The sequence below is a fragment of the Somniosus microcephalus genome, chromosome 16 (assembly GCF_052327205.1).
Source record: "Somniosus microcephalus isolate GS21.2 chromosome 16, FLI_Smic_1.0, whole genome shotgun sequence".
Taxonomy (NCBI): domain Eukaryota; kingdom Metazoa; phylum Chordata; class Chondrichthyes; order Squaliformes; family Somniosidae; genus Somniosus; species Somniosus microcephalus.
In genome coordinates this window covers 37,861,068-37,889,020 of record NC_141002.1, presented here as the reverse complement: position 1 = coordinate 37,889,020, position 27,953 = coordinate 37,861,068, and the positions used below count along the sequence as shown (strand labels likewise).

General features: G+C 45.0%; 1 protein-coding gene across 2 annotated transcripts in view; it reads right to left on the bottom strand.

Annotated features, from left to right (window-relative positions):
* Positions 1–27,953, bottom strand: part of LOC147106076 (proline-rich protein 5-like) — a 131,635-nt gene that overhangs the window by 28,945 nt on the left and 74,737 nt on the right. For both annotated transcript variants that reach the window (XM_086008818.1, XM_086008817.1), the window contains one exon: positions 18,935–19,075. In XM_086008818.1, the coding sequence (XP_085864944.1) occupies positions 18,935–19,075 (141 nt within the window). The remainder of the gene's footprint in view (positions 1–18,934; positions 19,076–27,953) is intronic.

Here is a 27,953-nt window from a genome sequence, read left to right as displayed (position 1 = left end):
ATGCAGGGTCATCCAGACTCGAGTCGACATTGGCTTGTTCTCTCTACACAGATGCGGCCGGACCTGCTGTGATTTCCAGCAAAAAGAATGTTTTTTGTCTGTTTTTTTGTTTTTCATACAGACCCCAGCATCTGCAATATTTGACCCCTTGTGACCCCACCTCATTGTTCTTTGATGTAATGTTTTCCTGACTGACCTGTTTGGACACCATTCACACCTTTGATTGCTGTGATTATCTCTCTGCCGAGGTGTGATAAATGGCAGTTGGAAACATTACCTGTAAACATCTGACATGATTCTCTGACTATATAAGCTGTGTCTTTATGCATTTCTCCACTTCACCTGAAGAAGGAGCAGCGCTCCGAAAGCTTGTGATTTCAAATAAAGCTGTTGGACTATAACCTGGTGTTGTGTGACTTATTACATTGATAAATGATAGCTAAACTTTAATATATTTTGTTTCCCTAATCAATGGTCTCACAGTTTTAACAATTCAGAGTTTATAAAAGTATTAGCTGTAATTATCGACCTCCTTGCTCGAGTGTACTGTTCGTATGCCTTGTCGTGAAGACACTTTCGCAGCATTAGGCGAATACATTAAGTTAGTGAGCTGGATGTAATCACTTTAGTCCGATTTGATAATAGTAATATCGTAAAATTCCTGAAAGAGTTAGTGTGTAATTTACAGTTGTCCCCTAAACTGTGCTTGACATCAATCCCATTAGGTATTTTGACCATTTTGCGTATAAATCAATTAACTGACGTCCCACTACATACTTAGCATGTATTTAATCTCCAAGAACCCAGATTTAATAAACTGAACTCAGTCACAACTCTTGCTTTTACAATCCTCTTTTCTGATTTTCCGAAATGGCTTACTGGAGCACCAAATAGATCAGGGTCAAAGTAAATCTGTTACTGTGGGGGAAAAAAGGAGCTTTGTACCACAGCATGAAAGTAAAATGAAAAGGGGGCATCAACACACGCTGGGGAGGGGGGTTAAAGTGCACTGTGATAATACCACCTGAATACAAGTAAACTTGATTGAAAACTTCCTCGTTATTTTAACCAAAATGTTAAATAGCAGACAGAGGAATTTCATGTGGATATCACTCCGATGATTTTTGTCGTTTTGGAGCTGGCAATAATGCATTTCCTGAAGGTGATGATGATTGACACCACGATATGGCTCTACAGTATGGCTGCCCTCCAGAACACCACCTATCATTGTGTGTCTAAGCAGCAAGTATTAGCAGGCCCTCAATTTGTACATCACATATACACTTTCTGACAGAGGGCACTAAATAGGGATCAAGAGTGGGAACCCTGGACATTTCCTCCCCCTCCCTAGCCTGGGAACACCAACGCCAATTGCAGTGCCTTACTGGTATTCTGGCTAAGATCAGTTAGCCGGATGATCAAACCTGGCACTTTCTATTGTCAAGTAGCATATCATGCGGTACCTTTGCCTATTGAGTCACTGAAACATAGAAACATAGAAGATAGGAGCAGGAGTAGGCCATTCGGCCCCTCGAGCCTGCTCCGCCATTCAATGCGATCATGGCTGATCATCCAAATTCAGTATCCAGTCCCTGCTTTCTCCCCATACCCCTTGATCCCTTTAGCCTTGAGAAATATATCCAACTCCTTCTTGAATATATTTAATGAATTGGCCTCTACTGCCTTCTGTGGTAGAGAATTCCACAGGTTCACCACTCTCTGGGTGAAGAAATTCCTCCTCATTTCTGTCCTAAATGGCCTACCCCTTATCCTTAGACTGTGACCCCTGGTTCTGGACTCCCTGACCATCGGGAACATCCTTCCAGCATCTAGTCTGTCTAGTCCTGTTAGAATTTTATAAGTTTCGATGAGATCCCCTCTCATTCTTCTAAACTCCAGTGAGTACAAGCCCAATCGATCCAATCTCTCCTCATAAGTCATTCCTGCCATCCCAAGTATCAGCCTGGTGAATCTTCGCTGAACTCCCTCCATGGCAAGAACATCCTTCCTCAGATAAGGCGACCAAAACTGCACACAATACTCAAGATGTGGTCTCACCAAGGCCCTGTACAACTGCAGCGAGACATCCTTGTTCCTGTACTCAAACCCTCTCACCACGAAGGCCAACATACCATTTGCCTTCTTAACCGCCTGCTGCACCTGCATGCTTACCTTCAGCGACTGGTGCACAAGGACACCCAGGTCTCGTTGCACTTCGCCTTCTCTCAATCTATTGCCATTCATATAATAATCTGCCTTCCTGTTTTTGCCACCAAAGTGGATAACCTCACATTTATCCACGTTATATTGCATCTGCCATGCTTCTGTCCAATCACCCAACCTGTCCAAATCATCCTGGAGTTTCTCGGCATCCTCCTCACAGCACACACGCCCACCCAGCTTTGTGTCGTCTGCAAATTTGGAGATATTACATCTAGTTCCCTTGTCTAGATCATTAATATATATTGTGAATAGCTGGGGTCCAAGGACTGATCCCTGCGGTACCCCACTAGTCACTGTCTGCCACTCGGAAAACGACCCGTTTATTCCAACTCTTTGCTTTCTGTCCGCCAACCAGTTCTCTATCCAAGTCAATACCTTGCCCCCAATCCCATGTGCCTTAATTTTGCACGCTAATCTCTTATGTGGGACCTTATCGAAAGCCTTCTGAAAGTCCAAATACACCACATCCACTGGTTCTCCCTTATCTATTTTACCAGTTACATCCTCAAAAAATTCCAGTAGATTAGTCAAGCACGATTTACCCTTTGTAAATCCATGTTGGCTTTGTCCGATCCTGTCACTGTTTTCCAAGTGCTCTGCTATTACATCTTTTATAATGGACTCTAGCATTTTCTAGCATTCACTGGAGGAATAACAGCAACCAGCTTTTATATTACGTCTCTAATGTAGAAAAAACGTCTCAAGGTGGTCCATATATGTGTATTCAGACTAAAATGGACACCCAGCCGAGAAAGGAGCTATTAGGAGTGGTGACCACAATCCTGGTCAAAGAGATGGGTTTTAAAGGAGGGTCTTAAAGAAGGAGAAGTAGGCAGAGTAGGTTTAGTGAGAAAATTCCAGAATGTGGGGCCTAGATGGTTGAAGACACACTGCCAATGGTGGGCAAGGGGAGAAAAAGAATGCAGAGTTCTGGGGTGGGGGGAATTTTAGGGCTGGAGGAGGTCACAGAGTTAGGGAGGCGGAGGTCATGAAGGAATTTAAACAGAGCTGAGAATTTTAAATTGGAGGCGTTGGTGGGCCAGGAGCCAATGTAGGTCAGCGAGCACAGGGGTGATTACATGCGGGACTTGATGTGGGTTAGGGTATAGGCAGCAGAGTTTTGGATGAGCTGAAGTTTATGGAAGGTGGAGGATGCGAGCCCAGCTCAAGACTGGAATAGTTGAGTCGGGACATGAAAAAGGCACACACGAGGGTTTCAGCAGCAGATGGGTTAAGGCAAGGGTGGTGGTGGGCAACGTTACATAGCTGGAAGTTGGTGGTTTTTGTGTTGGAGAGGATAGGAGGTTGGAAGCTCAGCTTGGGTCGAATAGGATTTCAAGGTTGCAATCAGTCTGGTTCAACCAGATATAATGGTCAGGCAGAGGGATGGAATCAGTGGCGAGGATACGTAGTTTGTGGCAGAGGTCAAAGACGATGGCTTTGGCCTTCCTAATATTTAACTGGAGGAAACTGCAGCTCATCCAAAACTGAATGTTGGACAAGCAGTCTAACAGCACAAAGGAAGTGAAGGGGTTCAGATAGGTGTTAGAGATAGAGATGGGTCTCATCAGTGTACAAGTGGAAGCTAACCCCATGCCTGTAGATAATGTTGGCCAGCATTATTATTTTTGATGCGTTTCAAATGCACAATTAGCCGTCAAAACCATCTACATGTACCGTATTTTGTCCCACTGGCCTGATTTACTTTGAAGTGTTGCTCTGTTCACATTATCCATGCCATACCAATGAAGTTCCCTCTTAATGTTACTCTCTCTACAGCTTGAGTTTCTGTAATCTTTAATAGTTCATTCTTGTTGCATTTGGGATCAATTTTGTTGCTTTGCTCTATTTTTTTTTAGGGTAATTTCCCTCGCTGCTTTGTGATTTTTTTTTAATCCTCTTTATCCGCCTGGCTTGACAACTCTCAGCGAAGAGGGCGGGAGTACGCCTGATCCCAGGGTGATACCGGAGCCTCCGGTAGCTGGCAGGCAGGAAGCATCAGGGACCATCCCAGTGTACCTCTTCCTCCAATTCGCCCACTTTCCATCTGCCAGTATTTATTCGCTGGTCTCATACCCGATTGGGAACGAAAACCAGTGTCCATCCCTTCTCCGTGGCACTTCCTTCCAAATGCAAATTTCACTTGGAATGTCCTCTTGTTTTTGGGGCTGTTCAAAAAGGGCTCACGGTAAAAAAAATCCATCACAACAGACTAAAATCTGCTCCTGTGGGAACGTGGCAAAAGAGCCAGTGTCAATCTCACATTTCAGGCTCAACATGCATCTACAGTAAATACCAACAAGCAAGTTGGGGTAGCTGGGGAGGGAGGGGGGTGGAAGAGGTTTCAGCTACAGAAGCTTGATGAAACTGACTGAAACTGCTGCGTTCTGGCCTCTTTCCAGTCTACACCAAGCAGCTGACAGCTCCACTGGGCTCTGACCCAATTTGCAGACTCGCTCAAACTCAGCTTAAAAATGTCAATGGGAATTTCCTGCTGAGATGAAGGAAGACAAGCTCAGGCAAGCAAGAACAGCCCTCACATTGATGAAAGCTATTAATAAATAATGAGGGACCGCCAGTGTTTTAAAGGTGACCTCAACAACAGTTTCCTTCTCCAGTACTCGAGATTTCTATTCCGTTTTCAGCAACAAAGAACAAACACCTGCAGCAAGAGCGGGGACTTTCATTCATGCACAAAACTATCCCCTCTCAGGATACAAGGGGGAAAACAGAGATTAAAAAAGGGCATCTTAAATCATCTTCTGTTTGAACATGTTCCACCCACTTCTCCAATCCCACCCATTGTTTTAAATCGGAGATAAGAGCAAAAGAGGTTTCAAAAACACCTTACATACAATTCAAACATAAGACAACATTTTTAGTATGCAGCCAAATTGCAACAGTACATAGGTCAGGGTTTCTTGAGTGTTAAAGACCCTGTAATTTGGATGAGTATCTTAACTGCAAACATATATTTCAGTACTAACTGGGTGAGTTGAGCTGGCTGGACGAGAGGCTTCAGCCTCAGAACGAAGTGAAGGCCAACAGAGCAGCCCGTTTAGTTATAAAAAGCATAGTGCAGGAAGGATTAGGTGTGGGCTTTTCTAACCAATGCAAATGCAGCATCCCTGGAGGCTCAGTTGGTAAATACATCACCCAGTGTGGAATGGAGCCATGCAGTCCAGGCAGGTCCCACGTCTATTGATAGTCAATGACCTCAGCTGGAAAGTATGCACGTGTATGTATATGAATGAACAGACATCAGGTGGGGGAGGGATCAATCCACCCCCGCCCACCCCCCCCAAATGATGCTGATCATGGTCTGGGCTCACAATGAAGAACGACCACTTGGGCGAGGAGCTGGAGTGGAATACACTAAATTCTTCTACAGGGCTGGATAACTTTACAATGATTCACAGAACAGACCAATGGACTATGTATTTTACTCTATGAGTTACACCATCCCAAGTGGCTCAGAGCAGGATAAACCGTGAATGGATATTTGACTGATCGTGGTCTCACATAGAAGGCGAGGTCTGAATTATGCACCTTTTACCTGGTGGAAGGCTGGTGTGCACAAAGCAGTCAAACATTAATCCAAAGACAACAGAGGGAAATCACCATGTGAATACTAACAAAGGTCAAACACCTTTTATGAGACCGGAACAAAAGTATTAAAAAAAACATGGGTCCCGATCGGGGCGTGTTCCGTGCGGGGGGTGGAGTTAGGAACAGTGAACCCAGAAATATGGGTTTCCCGAATGTCCTGAAGTTCGTCTTTTTAATTTTTTTCCTGTAGGTTTCTGGCCCACAGCAGCCTGATTAACAGACTGGCCGCTTGTTGGGCGGTAAAGCCTGCAGCTCAAGACCACAGCCGAGCTGAGAGCAGGTAGGTCTAGTGGGGGTGTGGGAGAGTCAGCGGTGGAGGAACAGATGGTAGTTGGGGGTCCATCGCAGGTGGGGGAGGGGGGGCGGTTGGAAGACAAATCTCAGGGGGGCAAGCTTGTTCGGCTTGAAGGAAACACTCCTGCTCCTCCTGGCCCACAAGCAGTGCTGTAAAGGCACTTACCTCCTGAATTCAGCTCTTCTCACCTCCATTCACCTGCCGGGTTTCCAGAGGCCTGGGAAACCCAGACAACTGTGGTTAAAAATAGAATCACTGTTAAAATGAAGGCAGGCAGCCTCATTATTATAACATATAAATGACCAACCCACCTCCTGAGAGCGGACTGGCCGTCCGCCCCTCATCTGGCCTCCGTTAAAACCAGAAGCAGGTTGGGGTCCTGTTTCAGATTTTTAGCTTTTTAATACTCCCACCTAAACCAAACACACCCGTTTGAGGGTTAGAATTACACCCATGGTGTACTTGGCGGTATGGTGTACTGCACTGCAGCGTGGTGCCAGAGTAGTGGGACTTGGCCTGGTACCTATAGAATGAATTCTCAGTTGTATCTGTGTGGACATGGAGAGCAGAGGCAAGGAAAGCACCGCTCCCCCTCCCCCATACATTGAGAGAAGAGAGAAAAATCAAATCAAGATCCATCAATGGGCCATTCTTACACACCTCCTTTGGGTCTGTTCAGTGTGATAGGTCAGCTGCCTAGCCTCTTGGGATCAAGTGGGGCACATCTGTGAGACCGAGGCAAAAAGAGGGAGATAATAAACTTAGAGGAGTTTGTATTGTTATTTTTTTTAAAGTACAATCACAATATATATTTAAAAAATTTGAAAAAAGAGCACTGAATTATATTTTCCAATGGAATCCAGTAAAGGGTCAACATCAATTCTCGCTTCCATTGGAAAGAAATTGAATTTTTAAACTTGCAACCCCTTTGTTCAACTGATTTTTTTCCTGAATGAATATCCATCTGTAGAGGAGGGAAGCAAAGCTCAGTGCTTCCTCATTTTGTGTGAGCTTTAATTTGGACGTGACTCATCCCATTTTCTTGGAATAACTAGTAACATTAAAAATTTTCCTTGATAGAAAAAAATACTTGCATTTACATAGCGCCTTTCACGATCTCAGGACATCCTAAAGCATTTTACAGCCAATGAAGTATTTTGAAGTGTAGTCACTGTGGGAAATACGGCAGCCAATTTGCGCACAGCAAGGTCTCATAAACAGCACGGTGTTAATGACCAGAGAATCTGTCCTGGTGATGTTGGTGGAGGGATAAATATTGGCCAGGACACTGCGGAGAGCTTCCCTGTTCTTCTTTGAAATAGTGCCACGGCATCTTTTATGTCCAGGGAATGATACTTTGCTCCCTCCAATCAGACACTGATAGCATGTCTGCCTCTTCAAAGATCACTTGACCTTAGCATAGTCCTGCTGGGCCTCCTCCTGAACCTGGTATCTGTTTGCCAAGCTGTTTCATTTTCAACCACAATGATGGCTTTAAGCCAGTGAGAATATTATTACTGTGAACATTGATCTCTCTTCAAAAAACATAGCAGAACGCACTGTGGAGACTTGAAATTAAAAACACACACAGTGGATACTATGATATAAAGCCAATATTATATTAAAAAGTGAAAACAAGATTCTGGAAATCTGAAATAAATATAGACATTTTCAGCAGGCTAGTCAGTATCTTTAAAAGAGAAAAGACAGGATGTGATATTTTGGGTGTGTACCTTTGCTCGGAACATCCTCTCTCTTTACAGATGCCGACTGACCTACCGTTCATTTCCAACATTTCCTGTTTTTATGATGTTGCTACATACCACAATACTTATTGAAAGTTACAAACTGAGGCGTTGGAGGGAATGATTTGAACAAAAATGAACTTTGAAATTCAGTAACTGTCGTTATGTAGGCAAACACAACAAGCATTTTCTGCACAGTATGATCCCACAGTAATGAGCTAAATGACTTGTTAACATGTTTTAGTTGTGTTGGTTGAGAGAAAACGTGACTGGGAGTAAGCTACAAGTAATGAAGTGATTTTTTAAAAAAGTTTACAGTTTAACTTAAGGAATGTTAATGCATTATAAGGGAATGTAGGGCAGCAACAAGCCAGAAGCTGTTGCTGAGATGTAAAAATAACTATCTACTGTAACAGAAACTCAAATGCAAGTTCTGCGGTTTAGAAACTCTTGAATTCCTCTGAAGAACCAGGTGTTCTCACAAAGCCTGTCATTGATGTGGCTTGTGTAGTTTTATATCCTTACTGACAGTAAACTCAACACAAATCCATGGGGTTCCTTTAACTAGAAACTCCAGGAGAGATTGAAGAACTTTAAACCATGATACTCAACACCAGACAGCTGAACAATTTTTCTCACGCTAGGAGGAACCACAGGCCCAGCCACACTAACAATGACCCAGGTTTGGTGTTTCACGCAGGGATGGTCCTCTTAGAGCTCTGCCTCCGAAGTCAAAAACTCTTTCCTGTGAAAACAAACCGCTCACTCAGCAGGATCTCACACAGCAATAAGTTGCAGGTTTGCTGCAGTCATTTCAGACACCACAATGTCTGAAGCAATGAAATGATAGAGTCTTCATGTAAAAGCTGCTCTAGAGATTGCTCAGAGTTAAAAAACACACCCAAAGTCGATGAGCTGAATGCAGCAGGCTGCCATTCGCCATGATCAATGTGAAGTGTGATGGAGAACCTTTACCATCTCCTTTTGCCTTGCACCATCATCCCTTTTGTCTCAATCTCTCCTGCCTTCCATCCCATCACAGGCCTTCCCTTTTGTTCTTTCCTCCCCGCCCCTACCCTCGCTTAAAAACCTGTTACATCTCCAACTTTTTCCAGTTCCGATGAAGGGTCATCAACCTGAAATGTTAACTCTGTTTCTCTCTCCACAGATGTTGCCTGACCTGCTGAGTATTTCCAGCATTTTCTCTTTTTATTTCAGATTTCCAGCATCCGCAGTATTTTGCTTTTGTTGTAGTTATGATGCAGACCCAGTTGGATTGGTACCAACTTAAATAAGGCAAAGCCACTTCTGTAATTGTTCAGGTCCTTCACTTTCACCAGCAAGATGACACAGCTGCTTAGCTATGTTAGAAAAAGAGAAAGAACTTGCATTTATATAGCACTTTTCATGACCTTAGGACATCCCAAAGCGCTTTACAGCCAATGAAGTACATTTTCAAGTGTAGTCACTGTTGTGATGTAGGAAACCCAGCAGCCAATTTGCACACAGCAAGGTCCCACAAACAGCAGAGATAATGACCAGATCATCTGTTTTAGTAATGTTGGTTGAGGGATAAATATTGGCCAGGACACCGGGGAGAAGTCCCCTGTTCTTCTTCGAATGTCCTGAAGGGAATAAAAATGGATGAGCAAATCCTGCTCATACTGACTGAAATGATCAGCTTCTGTACTTTGCGAGTTCTGCGAAACTATTAAAAAAAAGCACCAAAATAAAATTCAAATAATATTTTTTTGCTCCCTCCTCTCTTTTTATTCATTCACGGGATGTGAATGCCGCCGGCAAGGCCAGCATTTATTGCCCATCCCCAATTGCCCTCGAGAAGGTGGTGGTGAGCCGCCTTCTTGAATACAACCGAGTGGCTGGCTAGGCCTTTTCAGAGGGCGGTTAAGAGTCAACCACATTGCTATGGGTCTGGAGTCACATGTAGGCCAGATCAGGTAAGAATGGCAGATTTCCTTCCCTAAAAAAGGACATTAGTGAACCAGATGGGTTATTAAGACAATCCGGTAGTTTAATTGTCACCATTACTGATACAGGTTGAGCATCCCAAATCCGGAATCCGGGACGATTGGTGGCAGGGGTCCGGAATCCGTAAAATGTTCTGGAATCTGGACACCCGGAGGGAGGCTTACCAAAAACCAGAAATAGCGCAACCTGGGCCCAGGCATTTCTGGACTCGGCACGTGTTTCTGATGTCCAAAGTCTGGAAATATCGCAACCTGGGCTCGGGCGTTTCCGGACTTCGGACATCAGAAACATGTTCCGAAGTCCGGGAAAACCCGAAAACCGGCTCGGCCTTGAGGTTGCCGGATTCGGGACATTCTACCTGTACTAGCTTTTTATACCAGATTTAATTAACTGAATTTAAATTCCCCAGTTGTCGTGGTGGGATTTGAATTCATGTCTCGGGATCATTAGTTCAGGCCTCTGCATTACTAGTCCAGTAACATAACCACTATGCTACCGTACCTCAGATTCTGTGACCACCCTCACCCCTCCCCCCATATCACATATAGATTGCTAAACTGGGAACCTTTTCCAAGGGCTTTGATGATGGGGTAAAAACCACAGTTTCAATATACCACTGCCCCAACCCCTAGGCACCCCAGCTTTTCACACTTGCTATAAAATGTTTTGTAAAATGGAAACTGACTATAGGAGGTTTTTTTTTTTTTTAAATGAAAAAAAAATATTTCAAGAGGCCAATTACAAAAACAAATCTAAACCGTAAAATCTTGACATTCAACAGCGGAGTTTCTCTTAACTCGTCATCCTGGTCACGTTTATGATGCTTAGTGAAGAAACGTTGAATGAATCAGGAGTCTGCTGGACGGGAGCCTCAGCTGCTGGTAATGGAAGTGGGAAGAGTGTACAGGGCAGAGAGATGTTTGTGTAAGCTTTGGGATTTGCACCGCTGCATTTGTGTCAGTCATCTGCAACTGCACAATCCGTGGCTGGTGAACCCGAGGCCAAGGTTGTACAAATATCAGCTTCTACTGAAATCTAGCCACTAAATAGTGTGACTTTACATACATGACACAGTAGTGGCATGGGCGTGTGGGCTCAGATAGAAAATCTGAATCTCTCTACAGTGTGGAAAAGTGGGCTCGAACTCAACAGCAGTCCACACTTATTTAAAATCAGTTGCAAATCATGCCAATTTGCTCCAGAGTTAAAGATAGGTTTTGAATCTAGCTATAACTAAAGGGCCTAAACACATTTGGTATGTAGAGTCCTTCACAACTTTTGACATGGATAGCATGGACTCGACCATGTATAAATCCACATTATTGAGCTAAAGGACATCATAATAAAAATTGTAAAGCTTCTTGTGTTGTAGTTAATATTGTGGGTAATAGGGAATGTTTAGACTTTCTAACAAAGCTGTTGCTTGGTCATCTACAGTGTTCTTGTGAAAGTTTCTGCACAAGGTTTCTGACAATTACTGAAACCACCAACCATTTCCTTCATACTTTGAACCACCCTCCCTCAAATTCACCCTTCTTCCAAGAGGCTTAGCCTGGATACCTGCACACCACAGACTCACAGTTTGAGTTATTTTCCTTCTAAATCAGATGCAACATATTGAAAATTAAAAGAAAACCACAGAGCGAGCATGCTCGTTAAAGAGTTCATTGGCACTCGGTTTCACCAGCCACGGATTGTGCAGTTGCAGATGACTGACACAAATGCAGTGGTGCAAATCCCAAAGCTTGCACAAACATCTCTCTGCCCTGTACACTCTTCCCACTTCCATTACCAACAGCTGAGGCTCCTGTCCAGCAGACTCCTGTGCACACAATAACTATTTTCATTATGTGTATCACATGCAAAGAAGGCAATGTTTTCCCAATGTGAATTCCATGCACAAGGAAAGCCCTACTGCTATGTGCCATGGTGCATTGGAGAAACAACAACAACTTATATTTATACAGCACCTTTAATGTAATATAAAATGTCCCAAGGCACTGCAAAGGAGTGTCAGCAAAAAAAAAATTTGGCACGAGCCATAGATGTTAGGGCAGATGACCAAAAGCTTGGTTGAAGAGGTAGCTTTTAAGGAGCGTCTTAAAGGAGGAAAGAGAAGTGGGCTTTGAATGAGGTGGCCATTGGGACAGTGGACGCATTGGTTGTCATCTTCCAAAATTCTATAGATTCTGGAACGGTTCCTGCAGATTGGAGGGTGGCAAATGTAACCCCACTATTTAAGAAAGGAGGGAGAGAGAAAACAGGAAACTACAGACCTATTAGCCTCACATCAGTAGTTGGGAAAATGCTGGAATCTATTATAAAGGATGCAATAACTGGGCACTTAGAAACTAATAGTAAGATTGGGCAGAGTCAACATGGATGGGCGTGTGTGCTGTGAGGAGGATGCGGAGAAACTCCAGTATGATTTGGACAGGTTGGGTGATTGGGCAGATGCATGGCAGATGCAGTATAATGTGGATAAATGCAAGGTTATCCACTTTGGTGGCAAAAACAGGAAGGCAGATTATTATCTGAATGGCAATAGATTGGGAGAAGGGGAAGTGCAACGAGACCTGGGTGTCCTTGTGCACCAGTCGCTGAAGGTAAGCATACAGGTGCAGCAGGCGGTTAAGGAGGCAAATGGTATGTTGGCCTTCGTAGCGAGAGGATTCGAGTACAAGAACAAGGATGTCTTGCTGCAGTTGTACAGGGCCTTGGTGAGACCACACCTTGAGTATGGTGTGCAGTTTTGGTCGCCTTATCTGAGGAAGGATGCTCTTGCCATGGAGGGAGTGCAGCGAAGATTCACCAGACTGATACCTGGGATGGCAGGAATGACGTATGAGGAGAGATTGGGTCGATTGGGCTTATACTCGCTGGAGTTTAGAAGAATGAGAGGGGATCTCATTGAAACTTATAAAAATCTAACAGGACTAGACAGACTGGATGCAGGAAGGATGTTCCCGATGGCTGGGGAGTCCAGAACCAGGGGTCACAGTCTAAGGATAAGGGGTAAGCCATTTAGGACAGAAATGAGGAGGAATTTCTTCACCCAGAGAGTGGTGAACCTGTGGAATTCTCTACCACAGAAGGCAGTGGAGGCCAATTCATAAAATATATTCAAGAAGGAGTTGGATATATTTCTTAAGGCTAAAGGGATCAAGGGATATGGGGAGAAGGCAGGGACAGGGTACTGAATTTGGATGATCAGCCATGATCTCATTGAATGGTGGAGCAGGCTCGAGGGGCCGAATGGCCTACTCCTGCTCCTATCTTCTATGTTTCTATGATTTATGAAAGGGAAATCCTGCTTAACAAACCTATTGGAGTTCTTTGAGGATGTAACTAGTGGAGTAGACAAAGGGGAACCGGTAGATGTGGTGTATTTGGATTTTCAGAAGGCCTTCGATAAGATCCCACACAAGAGGTTGGTGAACAAAATTAGGGCACATGGAATTGGGGGTAATATATTAGCATATATTGATAATTGGTTAACAGACAGAAAACAAAGAGTAGGGATAAACGGGTCTTTTTCAGGATGGCAGGCTGTGACTAGTGGGGTACCACAAGGATCGGTGCTTGGGCCCCAGCTATTCACAATCTATATCAATGATTTGGACGAGGGGACTAAATGTAACATTTCCAAATTTGCTGATGATACAAAGCTAGGTGTCAGTTGTGAAGAGGCTTGAAGGGGATCTCGACAGGCTCAGTGAGTAGGCGAGAACATGGCAGATGGAATATAATGTGGATAAATGTGAAGTTATCTACTTGTAGAAAAAACAGAAAGGCAGAGTATTTCCTAAATGGTGAAAGATTGGGGAATGCAGATGCTCAAAGTGACCTGGGTGTCCTTGTACATATGAGTCACTGAAAGTGAATGTGCAGGTGCAGCAAGCCATTAGGAAGGCAAGTGGTATGCTGGCCTTCATTACAAGAGGATTTGAGTACAGGAGTAAAAGAAGTTTTACTCCAATTATATAGGGCCTTGGTGAGACCATAACTGGAGTACGGTGTACAATTTTGGTCTCCTTACCGAAGGAAGGATATACTTGCCATAGAGGGAGTGCAACGAAGGTTCACGAGATTGATTCCTGGAATGGCGGGACTGTCGTATGAGAAGAGATTGAAAAAAACTAGGCCTGTATTCTCTTGAATCCAGAAGAATGAGAGGGGATCTCATTGAAGCATACAAAATTATTACAGGGCTTGAAAGGGTGGATGCTGGGAGAATGGTTCCCTTGGCTGGGGAGTCTAGAACCAAGGGCCACAGCCTCAGGATAAAGGGTAGGCCATTCAGGACTGAGATGAGAAGAAATTTCTTCACACAGAGGGCTGTGGAGGCTCAGTCATTGGGTATATTCAAAAGAGAAGTCAATAGATTTCTAACTAGTAAGGGTATCAAGGGATATGGCCGGTGAATGGAGTTGAGGCAGAAGATCAGCCATGATCTCACTAAATGGCGGAGCAGGCTCGAAGGGCCGAATGGCTTACTCCTGCTCCTATTTCTTATGTTCTTATGAGAGGCGGAGAGATTTAGGGTGGGAATTCCAGAGCTTAGGACCTCGGCAGCTGAAGGCACGACCACCAATGGTGAAGCATTTAAAAATTGGGGATGTTCAAAAGACCAGAATAGGCAGAGCGCATCGGTGTAGAGGGATTATAGGGCTGGAGGAGATTAGAGTTAAAGAGGGGCAAGGTCATGGAGGAATTTGAAAACATAAATTGAGGCACTGTTTAACTGGGAACCAATGTCGGTCAGCAAGCACAGGGGAGATGGGTGAGCGGGACTTGATGCGAGTTAGCACACAGGTGGCAGAGTTTTGGATGACCTCAAGTTTAAGGAGGGTAGAACTAGGGAGACCGGCCACGAGTGCATTGTAATAGTCAAGCCTAGAGGTGATAAAGGCATGGATGAGGGTTTTAGCAGCAGATAAGTTGAAGTAAGGGCGGAGACGGGCGATATTACGAAGGTGGAAATGAGCGGTCTTAGTGATAGAACAGATATGAGGTAGGAAGCTCAATTACAAAAACATCAACAACTTCTATTTATATAGCGCCTTTTACATAGTAAAACGTCCCAAGGCGCTGCACAGGTGTATTTTAAGACAAAAAAATTTGACACCGATCCACATAAGGATAAATTAGGGCAGGTGACCAAAAGCTTGGTCAAAGAGGTAGGTTTTAAGGAGCGTCTTAAAGGAGGAAAAAGGGGTAGAGACACAGAGATTTAGGCAGGGAATTCCAGCGCTTAGGGCCTAGGCAACAGAAGGCACGGCCACCAATGGTTGAGCGATTATAATCAGGGATCCTCAAGAGGGCGGAATTAGAGGAGCGCAGAAATCTTGGGGGGTTGTGGGGCTGAAGGAGATTACAGAGATAGGAAGGGGCAAAGCCCTTAGTGATCAAATGTGACACCAAGGTTGCGAACAGACTTGGTCAGCCTTAGACGGTTGCCGGGGAGAGAGATCGAATCAGTGGAAAGGGAACGAGTTTGTAGTGTGAACCAAAGACCATGGCTTCGGTCTTCCCAATATTTAATTGGAAGAAATTTCTACTCAACCAGTGCTGGATGTCGGACAAGCAGTCTGATATTATAGAGAAGGTGGAGGGTTCAAGAGAAGTGGAGGATAGAGCTGGGTATCATCAGCGTACATGTGAAAACTCACGTTGTGTTTTTGATGATGTCACCGAGATGCAGCATGTAGATGAGAAATAGGAAGGAGCCAAGGATAGATCCTTTGAGGACACCAGAGGTGACAGTGCGGAACCGGGAAGAGAAGCCATTTTTTAATTTGTTTATGGGTTGCGGGCGTTGCTGGCAAGGCCAGCATTTATTACCCATCCCTAGTTGCCCTTGAGATGGTGGTGGTGAGCCGCCTTCTTAAACTGCTGCAGTCCGTGTGGTGAAGGTACTCCCACAGTGCTGTTAGGGAGGGAGTTCCAGGATTTTGACCCAGCGACGATGAAGGATCGGCGATATACTTCTAAGTCAGGATGGTGTGTGACTTGGAGGGGAACTTGGAGGTGGTGGTATTCCCATGTGCCTGCTGCCCTTGTCCTTCGAGGTGGAAGAGGTCGCGGTTTGGGAGGTGCTGTCGAAGAAGCCTTGGCGAGTTGCTGCAGTGCATCTTGTAGATGGTACACACTGCAGCCACGGTACGCCGGTGGTGGAGGGAGTGAATGTTCAAGGTGGTGGACGGGATGCCAATGCCGGTGATTCCATGGTTACGGCTGGAAAGATAGGAATGGAACCAGGCGAGTGCCATCCCATCCAGCTGGACGATGGTGGCGAGGCTTTGGAGCAGAATTTTGTGGTCAACCATGTCAAAGGCTGCAGACAGGTCCAGAAGGACGAGAAGAGATAGATTATCTGTCGCAGTCAATTAGGATGTCATTTGTGACCTTGGTAAGAGCAGTTTCAGTACTGTGGCAGGGGCGGAAGCCTGATTGGAGGGATTCAAACAAGGAATTCTGGGAAAGATGGGCACGGATTTGGGAGGAGACAACACGTTCAAGAACTTGAGGGAAAAGGGAAGTTGGCGATGGGGCAATAGTTTGCAAGGACGGAGGGGTCAAGGGTTGGATTTTTGAGAGGGGTGATGATGGCAGATTTGAAGGAAAGAGGGACAATACCCGAGGAAAGAGAACTGTTAACAATATCCACTAACATGTGAGCCAGAGAGGGAAGTTGGGCGGCCAGCAACTTAATAGGATCGAGAGAGCGGGAGGTCGGCCTCATTGACAAGATGAGCTTCGAAAGGGCAAAGGGGGAGAGGGGAGAGAAAAATACAAATTTATGGTTAGGGCAGGGGGGAAATGGAGAGGAAGTAAGGTCCAGTGGGCTAGGGGAAGGGAGGGACTTGAAAGCAGAAGCAGTTGAATGGATGTTGTTGATCTTTTTAAACAAAGAGGTTGATGCCCTACATCTAAACTGGAATATATAGATCCATGCCACTGTGAAACAGAGTCATAAAGGAGCAAATGGCCTTTATCATTTCAAACAGCTTTTTCAAGAGGTAGGAGACTTGTTTGCTCCTTTCAAAAGCCATCTATTAAATAAATTGAACCTTTCAGCCTTTCAAATATTAAATGCACAGCACTACTACACTTTGCGTATAGTTTACATTCACTCAAGTGCTTGGGAATGTGATCAATCAGAATGAAAATGCAGGATCTATTTGCACTGCTCTCGAAGTGGTTAGTAAAACTAGAATAGAGTGCCTGGTGTGCTGTAACAGCTTTTAACCTTGTGTGCAGAACAGAAGGACTGCTGAGAATATTCCACTAGGGACAAATATTTATTGTACCCACATTCAGGGATAACTACATCTACTGAATTAAAAAAAACTTAGTGGGAGACGGATTGGAAACTGGATTAAGTACACCAGCCCTTACATCTCTGGGACTGGATCAAATCCAACCCAGACTGAGGTGAAAATCAACTTTCAATCTTTGGCAGTCTCAACCAAGTTCCCCAGTAGGTGAAGGTCCGCAATATAAAACTGCTTCTAATTTGGCAATCGCATTCAGAGATGTAAAAGAAAAATAGAATTGTCACACTGATGCAGTAGAGGGCTTTTCTGAGTGTTAGGCCAAAGTACAATGCTGGAGCAGAGCAGAAGAACCATCACTCTGTATTTGGCTGTGCTGTGCTGTACCTGACCCGAAAACACTTGATGTGACACTGAGTATCTGATATGGGAAGGTGGTGTTCCATTCTCTAGTGCTTATACCCCTTGTCCCTAGACGAGCACAAAAAAATCAAAAGAATTCAGCAATTATAATCTACTCAAATGTACAGACTTATAAGTTGGGACATTCAGGTTATTATATAGTGCTCAGTCAACTGTTTATGGTTTTACTTAAACCATGTCCCTGGTTTATAGAATGAAAAGTTAACTATGTCACTAGACAATCATTAACCCAAAATACCTCATGATTTCAACAGAACATGCTCGTTCTGTTCCCATACTCCGCACAGCTTCCCAGAATGTCAGTCGTAGTCAATATTGAAAAAGTCACCTTTTTCTGTCAATCATAATTCTTTTTACAAGTCTTTTTAAAAGAAATTAAGTACTAACAGAGACACTCATTCTTTTAAAAAAGCCATCTCAACAACTGAAACCTCAACTGCACACTCAGTAAGTAAATACCTTCTCGTGTCTGTGCACACGCGCGGTTTTCCTCTTCCCTTTGTTTTGTTCCTTTTTAAATGCTGTTGATTGGTGATACCTTCCAGTTCTGATAAAGGGGCCACACCTGAAGTGTCAACTTGTCCCCACAGATGCCCAATGCACCACTGAGCATTTCCTACACTTTGTTTCAGATTTCCAGCATCTGCAGTATTTTTTTTACTTTTTAACTACATCTACAATGATGGGAGAAGGTATCCCAGAGGGTATTCCTGCACCTCAGCAAATAATAGTACAAATCCCAATTTGACTGGATGGTCATTAAAACTCAATTGCCTCAATAAATGAGGTTATGCTAAATCTCAGCTGGGTCATTGGTCTAGAGCATTTTGTTCTCCTGGTTTAATTAATTCAAAACATAAAAATGAATACAATGCTATAGACAGGTGTGCTGGGCTCCATTTGATTCTAGGGCAGCATTAATCACTACAATCCAACAACTTTGCAGCAGGTTTGGGGCACAGTGCCGATTTGATGTTTCAGACACCGTGGTGTTCTAATTAGATTAGCTGTAATGAGGCCATTGCATGGAGCCAAAGATTTTCAATTGAGCATTAAATGTTAAAAAATAAATTGGAGCATGTTTACTTGGAAGCTCGTGTAAATAATATGCATTGTTTAACAAAATTAACGCCGTTTCAAATTACCGATCGCCTTGGGTTTGTTTTTAATTCAAACCATTCGGTGTACTGACTGTATAAATGTTAGGTTCTACAATCGCTCAGTTTTACCACATCCGTAGTTAAAAAGATTGCATGAGACAATTTGGACCACATGTAAATGTGCAAAAGGTCAGAGAGAAAAGATGAAAGAGTCTCATGATACCTCCTCCCACTCCCCTTTCCATCCAGTTAAAAGACAGGGTTCCAGCCTACCTGCAATATAAGCAGCATCTGAATGATTGAAGGTGGGACCCTTGCGCGTGGGCGGGACAGAGCATCTTCTAGTTTCATATTTAGCGTGATCACATTCCTGAAATGCAGCAGAGCTATCTGCCGGACGGTGGGTTCCTTGCCCTGTGAGATCAATGATTAACAGAAACAATGGAACAACAATTAGAAGGAAGAATTTGGGATTAAAAAATAAGGGCTAGCTTTATTGGACCACACTGAGCATTTCTGTACAGACCTTAGGCAAGATTTATTCCAGACCCTCACACTGCATCCTGCAGTGAAATCACCCACCCAGTAGCCCCTCCCAATTTAGGATGTCTTCTCAACCTTTAAAAGGTACAAAGGATATTATATTGGCCCAGAAATTCGGGTCGGGGGCTTCCCACGGGTGTAAGCCCCTGAACTGCACTTACCTCGCACGCCGGCAGTTGAGCTGTAGGGCCCCGTGGAATTCCGCTCCGGGGCCTGGTCCAGCTGCCGGCGCGCTGTGCTTGCATGTCCCAGGGGCGTAGTTAGTGCGGTGCGTCCCCTGGGATCACGTGGGCCATGGGCAGCCAATCGGAGGAGGGAAAAGCCCATTCATAAGATTGACAGGAAGACCTGTTAAAACTTATAAATACTACGGGCCCCAAAATAGCAGTAAACCTTCAAATAATTTTTTTTTTTAAATCACACTTTTTAAATAAACTATAAATTACATTAAATAACTATTTTAAACAATAATTTAAATTTTTGAAAAAAATAATTTTATATTCTAACAGGGCTAAAAATAAACTTAAAGTATTTAAAAATAATAAACCTGTGGGAAAAAATGTTTTAATTTTAATTAATTGACCACTTACCTTGTAAAAAGCAGGCCTTACGCCTGCTTTTTAAATGTGTAAATCCTGCAGGCTTAACCTCGCGTGAAAACCTGCAAAAAAAATGTAAGTTTGATGCGCACGCGCAGCCTCTCCTGCGCGCGTGTTCGACCTCTGAACCCCTTCGTTCAGAGGATCAGAAGTGCCGGTTTCCTGCGCATGCGCAGTGCATGCAGGAAACCGGCGCTTCCATTTGGCCCATGGGTGAGTAACCCGTGCGTACTCACCCATGGAGACCCGAATTTCTGGGCCAATATCCTGCAAGAGTAAAACACGAGTGAATGGGCCAGAAATTCCAGGCCAGAAGCGCGAGTGCGGTCGGCTTACTCACGCTTCTGGCCATTGGAAATGCCGGCGTTCAGCATGAACAGCGCATGCGGGGAACACCGGCATTTCCAGACCTCGAGCGCGTGCGACTGCACAGGCAGCGCTTGCGCAGTGAACTTCGTGGATTTCATTCATGAAATCCGTGAGGTTAAGTCCTTAGAAGTTACACTGAAAAAAAGCAAGTGTAAAGTGGTTCATTGGCTGCGGAGGAAGATATATTTTATCGTGGAGCTTTTGAAATGCAATATTTTTGTTTGGGAAAGGGAGGGAAGTTATTTTAAGAAATTTTAATTAAGTTTTAAAGTTAAAATTTTTTTTTTTTTTTTTTTTTTAAAAAGGGTTTTCAGAACGGTAGGTAGAAGGAGCAATTGTGGCTGTGTGAATGGAATGTGAGAATGAGTTATGTATGTATGTCCACATATATTCCTTTACGTATATGTATGTATGTTTTATATTCCTTTACTATGAATGTATGTTTTTAATTATGATTTTCCAATAAGTTACTTTCTCTGAAAGTCATAATTAAATAATACATTCATACACATAAGTAAAGGAATATATACATAACACGCAAAGGAATATATACAGACATACATACTTTCAGAAGCTCCACGATAAGAAATATCTTCCTCCGCAGCCTCTGTAGCAACTGTACCCATGCTTTTTTCATGTGTAAGTTGTAATGACTGGACCTCACTGAAAGCATTAATGAAAGCGGCGAATTATACTGCGCACGCGCTGCCTGTGCAGTCGCACGCGTTCTGCCTCTGAACCCCTTCGTTCAGAGGACAGGAAATGCCGGTTTTCCCCACATGCACTGTGCATGCTGAAAACCAGCATTTCATCCGGCCAGATGCGTAAGTACCCCGACCGTACTAGCGCATTTGGAAGGGAATTATTGGGCCAACATTTTACATGTCAATAAAATAAAAAATTTAACACTTGCACGACTTGCCCCCTCGCATCTGCGACTGAGGGTCCAAGGAGGTGCATTGCGCAAGAGGTCATCATCGCACGTATCCTCACACTGTTCCCCAAAGGGAACAGTGTGAAGACGCGTATGACGACGACATTGCTAAATAAATAAATGGAATTAAAAAAATTCTTTTAGGGCTTTTAAAAGTCTTTAAATTGCTTTAATTCTCTTTAAAACTACTTCAGATTACTCAAAATAATGTAAACATTTAAAAAAGTTTATAAAAGTTACCAAAATCTTCAAAAAACTTCCAAAAACCTATTTAAACTGCTGCTTTGCATGTAAAAAAGCAAAGCAGCTTGACAGAAACATTGGGGGCGTGTCCAGTGAAACTGAGACCTCAAGGGGCGTGTCTCACTTACACTGCACGCTCCTGGGTCCGCGCTGGCTGCACTCCTGGGCTGCGTGACGTCATACGCTGCCCGGGAATGTGCTTTCAATTTCTCCAAGTTCAGGCGTCCCTGGAGCTGATCGGCAGGAGCGCGGGGTAAGTGCAAATACGGGGCTTGCACGCGCTGCAAGCCCCGTTCTGGAATTTCTGGCCCATTATGTGATGTACTACTTCTTGGACACACCTCCTCACAGTACTCAAACAAATACTTACTGTACATGGTTATATGAAAATCAGTAACAAATCTGTTGATTAAGCCACTTGATAGCAAACACATGTGACTCTACCATATGGTACAAACTGCAGTGCAACCATATCACCAAATCTACACTACAGGTGATACTTATTTCCTCAAACATGGCAAGGGGAATGATGCAACTCACATATGCCATGATTTTTTTTGAGCTCCAGGTTGCCCATCTCTGATAAAATCTTCCTGACATACAAATCTGTTACACTGTACAACACATCTGTCATACTGCACAACTCAAAGGTCAAATGATATGGCTTTCGAAGAGAACAGGATAGATTTTAATTGTTGTCAGATGGTAAACTCAGGATTGCAGATCGGGCACACATTATACGCCCTGCCCGAAGTCAATGGAAAAGAAAAATCAGACAGGGTGTATAACAGGTCAGCTGATCTGCTGAGTTTACTGCCCAGTGGTGAAATGTTAAATCTTCCCCCAATGAGCATTGCCAAGGTTAATTAAAGATGACAATTCCAGCTTATTACTAAATAATTAATATACAGCAGTATATTTCAGTCATGGTGGATATGTGAAATGTTCACAGAATGGCCACTCGAACAGTGAAAACACCCTGCAGCACCATTATAGATTTTGCCCCTCTAAACACGAGTTGTGTCCAAAGAAAGTATACAACAGTGGGTGAAGTATTGGTGGTTGCAGGCCTGTCACTGGTGGTGGGAACAATCGGAGATGATGAATTATCCATAAAGGGTATTAGTCTACATGTGCTTTTCCCATGGTGTACCAAGTACCAATTTAACGAATAAGCAAAGTGACAGAAGAATATACTGTAATGTTCAAGTATTAGATTAAAAAAACACATATTTGTGCAATTTTAATCATGATGGCCAACTGTTAAATATATTCCGTCATCTCTAGCTGCTTTCCTCTCAGATTTGATGCTTTAATACTTCTCCTCACGCTCTCCTCTGCGAGCGTGCATGCTTCCGAACAATTTCTCCCACCATTTCAAACATTAAGACCCACCAACAACCCAGGAGGCCACCAGGACCTGATCTCAGCTATGGCTCCGGCATCCTTGAATCACCCACAGGACGTTGCCAGCTTGCACATGGCTGGCTGGAAAAAAAAAAGTTTAAATCAAGAAATCTCCAGTAGCACCAAACACAGCACCAGCAGGACCCAACGGCAGCAGCTGACAAATATAGGTCAGACTGCACAACGCAAAGACAAAAGGATGCCCCACATGGAGCAAGTGTTTAACTGGACTCAGGAGCAGCATTCTGCAAAAATAATAAACCATCATAAACCCTGTAAGAATTCACACCAGAGGCCTCCCGCATTGACACAGCATTGCAACAAAGAATCCCAGAAACTCCACAGCACAGCTAGAAGATAGGCAGAGCAGCCTCAACAGTAGAATACGGGCTCAGGCATCCCCGCTAACTCTCACCAAATTCTGCAGCAAGCCCGGTTGCAGAGGTTGAAGATCCTTTCTCATTCCCTGGGCTGAATTTTAATGGGGGTTGCAGATTGGGAGCGGAGTGGGGGCTCCGAAGCGGTCGGGAAACTCAAATTTATCAGCAGGGCCTGACTTGCATAGGAAGCCTCCGTTTCCCACCGGCAGTCAGTCACATTGAGAGCTGGCAGGCTCCGGGCGGGTACTAGGCCACACAGAGAAGGAAGGGAGGGAGGGATCATATGGGGGCTAGCCGGAGGAGCAGGGGATGTATTGGTAATCGTGGGCTGGGACCAGCACACCGGGAGTGGGGGCAGGGTCTCCAGAAGATGGCGGCCAGAGGAGCGAGGGGAGAAGCCGTTTCAAGAAGATCATGATCACATGCTGGCCGGAGGAGCTTGGTGGGGGGACAACCGTCTCCAGAAGATAGTGATCGCAGGCCGGCCGGAGGAGCTGGGGACAGGGGGGGGTCTCCAGAAGATCGAAATTGCAGGTCGCAGGTCAGCCAGAGGAGCTGGGGGGGAGGAGGGGGGTCCCCGGAAGATCACGATTGCAGGTCAGCCAGAGGAGCTGGGGGTGGGGGTGGGGTCTCCAGAAGATTGCGATCGCTGGCCGACTGGAGGAGTGGGGTGGGGGGTGGGGTCTGAAGGGATCAGGGGCCGGGGGTGGGGGCCGGGTGGGAATTGGAGGCCTCGCTGGGGGGGGGGGGGGGGGGGGGGCGGTGGCAGGGACCCTGGATCCAGGAGGTATGTGTAAAGACACCTCCCAGCATTCCTTGCCTTGCATTAGCTGGCAGGTTTCATGAAGCGAGCAAAACATGAATGGCTAAAGTTAAATACAAATTGGAGGTTAAAGCAGAGGATTCCAGCCTCATTATAATATTTAAATAGACGACCTGCCTCCTGGCAGCGGATTGGCTGCCTGCCTCATCCCACCTCCGTTAAATACCGGAAGTGGGCAGGTTGGAGGCAGGTTCAGGTCGGAATTCAGATTTTTAAATTTAAACTACCCACATGCCCCCAACCCACCCATTCTTTAAGGTTAGAATTTGCCCCCCCCACCCCCCCCCATCCTTGCAACACATCTGGCACCCAACCCAAAAATGTCCCATCTCTGGATCTTCTGTGTAGTGTATGTATCTTTAAGAGAGAACTACTTTTACAGCTCCTGTATACTGTAGTACCGGCAGTGACCACACCTGTATATAAGCCTTGAGCATGCCTCTGTACCCCCAGTCTTGAGACTACCCTACTCCAGTAAACACCTGTTGATTGTTAAGTTACAGCATCCGTGTAGTTATTGAAAAACATCATACTCTCAGAATCACGGATCTAACAGTGGCGACGAGTGTCGATTCGAATCTACCTGCAACTCTGCATTTCCCTTCGAGGATTCGCTCCGGGAGGGCGGTGGAAGAAAGTCGAGGCCAGAAGCACGGGCGTCGACCACGAGCAACCGCCCAGTCGTCCGGCAGAGAGTGAACATCGCAGGGGAGGCTGTGGAGAGCCGGGCTTGGTTCCCCAGCCACGATGATCAGCAACAGACTGACAACCGGTACAGCGCAGACCCTTCCCGGACAGCGGCGGCTGGAGCCGACCAGCGTCGACTGGGTAAGAGAGAGGGTGAAGCGCACAGGGTGCAGCCGGGGGTTGAAAATCGAGCGGCATTGAGGAAAAACAAAACGGAGAGGGGGTAAAGCAGCAGCCGGGTTCAGGACCGAGCGGCGGAAACGGGAAAGGCGCACAGAAAAAAAAACGCGCAGAGCACAGCCAGGGCTCAAGGGCTGAACAGTATCTGCAGGGAGAAGGGAGAGCGCGGGCGACGCCATTTTTAGAAGCAGCAGCGGAGAAGAAGGGCGAGCACGGGAAGAAAGGAAAGCGCAGGAGACGCCATTTTGTGCCAGCGGAGAAGAAGAGAGCACGGGAGACGCCATTTGTGACAGTTAAATCACACCCAGGGATGCCGAAGAGTGGCAGTATCTCTACGTTCGACAATGAAGTCGAAGATTGGGTGACATATGTGGAACGTATTGAGGTGTACTGCAGGGCAAATGAAGTGCCAGATGCTAGGAAAGCACTGGTTTTGTTAAATTCCATGGGTGCAAAAACTTATGGGTTACTGCGAAACCTAATAACCCCAGAGAAGCCCATGAATAAGAATTTCGAAAGCATAGTAGAAATCCTACAGGACCACTTAAACCCCACACCGCTGCTGATAGCAGAAAGATTTAAGTTCCATAAAAGGAACCAACATAAAGGCGAAAGCAATGCTGAGTACTTAACGGAACTGCGCAAGCTATCGAAACACTGCCAGTTTGGAGTGGGACTAGCAGATACGTTAAGGGACAAGTTTGTGTGTGGGCTTCAAAGTGAAGGAACCCAGAAACGGCTTCTATCAGAAAAGGATCTTACGCTGGACAAGGCTTTCAGCAAGACAGTATCACACGAAGCAGCCGCAAGGGGCGCTGCAGAGATACAACGGAGACCGCAAGAATATGGCACCAATGAAATGTCCTATGGAACAGGGAAGTGTTATCGCTGCGGCAGAACAACACACGACCAGAAGGATTGTTGATTCAAGGACCAAGTGTGCAGACAGTGTGGAAAAGCAGGACACATAGCAAGAGTCTGCAGGTCTGGGAAGAAAACCAACAGCAAGAAATCTCCACAGGAGAAGTACAAAAAGGTACATAAGGTGATGGACAGTAGTTCAGACAAACAGAAAAGTGACACAGACTCCGGAAGCAAGGAGCTGGGTTGTCTGAAACTACATAAGGTAACCAAAATGGAGGATCACCAGACTATCTGGGTTACACTCAAGATAGACGGAGTCCAAGTGAAAATGGAATTGGACACAGGATCAGCCCTAACAGTCATAAACCAAAGGGACTACAAGCGGCTATTTTCACATATACCCTTGAAAGCTACAGAGATTGTCTTGAAGAAGTACACGGGGCAAAAAGTCTACCCCAAAGGAAAAATAAGGGTGAAAGTGATATACAAAGGCCAGGAAATACCTAAAATGGACTTATATGTCTTGCCAGATGGGGGACCACCACTACTAGGACGTGAATGGATCCGGAAGATACAATTAGATTGGCATTCCATACAGGCACTGAAGGTTGAGGCCAAAAAGGATGACGACCTCACACCTGGCCGACTGTCAAAAATGCTAACTGACACAAAAGAAATGTTCCAGGAGGGACTCGGAACACTAAAAGGCATAACAGCAACGATTAAAATAGAGGAAAATGCAATCCCAAAGTTTCTTAAGGCCAGACCAGTGCCTTATGCGATCAGACCAGCCGTCGAAGCAGAGCTGGAAGGGTTGGAACGTTCAGGAGTACTGTCCAAAGTAGACTGGAGCGAGTGGGCTACACCCATCGTTCCTGTAATGAAGAGGTCGTTGAGTAATACGCCTGGGGAACCAAAGGTGGTCCGCATCTGTGGGGATTTTAAGGTGACAGTGAACCCAGTCCTTCACACGGTACAATATCCACTTCCACGAATTGAGGATATTTTCGCCTCGCTATCTGGAGGTAAACGCTTCACCAAAATTAATCTAGCCCAGGCGTACTTGCAAATGGAGGTAGAAGAAGCCTCGAAACAATACCTCACGATCAACACTCATAAAGGTCTCTACCAATACAACCGGCTGGTGTTCGGGGTAGCATCGGCTCCGGCTATTTGGCAAAGGGCGATGGATCAAGTCCTGCAAGGGATTCTAGGGACCCAGTGTTATTTGGACGACATCCTGGTCACGGGCGAAAATGACAGTGATCACCTTGCCCACATACAACGCCATAACCAAAATCTTAATGGCCCATTTATCTGCTCCTAGAATGGCATGCATTTCCACCAATGAGCAAAGATGATCAGAATTAAAGTCAAGGGCATCAATCATCCAGTCTCAAAGAAAAAAGTACTTGCCTTCCTCCTCCATGGAGTCCACACACACAGCCCTCCTATAATAGACCCACTTAATTGATTCTGAGATCAAAAAGCTCAGAACACATTGGGTTAGCCTGGCTCTCCTTACCTACCATTCCTCAAAGCACAACATCACAATCAAGGGAGACTTCAGCTATACCCCAAGTTTCCATCTGGATAAAACACCAGTGTGTGTAGTATCCCACAAATGGTCGACAAAACTAAAGGGAAACTGATGATGACCCAGCCTCGTTGATTAGTGACAGAAATACAATCCAAATGCATGCAACTTCTCCTTCCACTTTAAGCCCCACAAATCCTACTCCAGAATTAACCAGTTTTCCTTGCATTCACAGCTATTTGCAGTGAGGGCCGACAACATTCTCATGACTGACTACACTCCAACGTTCAGAGCAGAAATATCATCCCTCCCTGCAGATTGTGCAATTAAAAGACTTGGCAGCTCCCTCCTTAGGGATCTCAATTTCCTCTGCCTACACAATAAACAAAATCGACTTTCAGAATAACAACGTCCCTCGAGATTACCCCCTCCGTCTTGCTTGGGAAAGCAGGCAGGCCTAGGGGACTGGGAAGCTAGCAGTCTGCTTGGGCTATTCACTCATGGCTGAAAGTGCTGGTTTGAAAGCACCAGTGGTACTTTGAATAGGCCAGCAAGAGGTGCACACCTGCAGCCAACAATAGACGGTGCCACAGCTCACCTCCGAGAGAAAGCTGGGAGCTCAAGCTGTACAAGAGGACTCGAGTACATATTCTAGGCTGGGAGTCCAGTGTGATACTGAAGGACTGCTGCATTGTAAGAGGTGAGATCCTTAGGATCAGACAATAT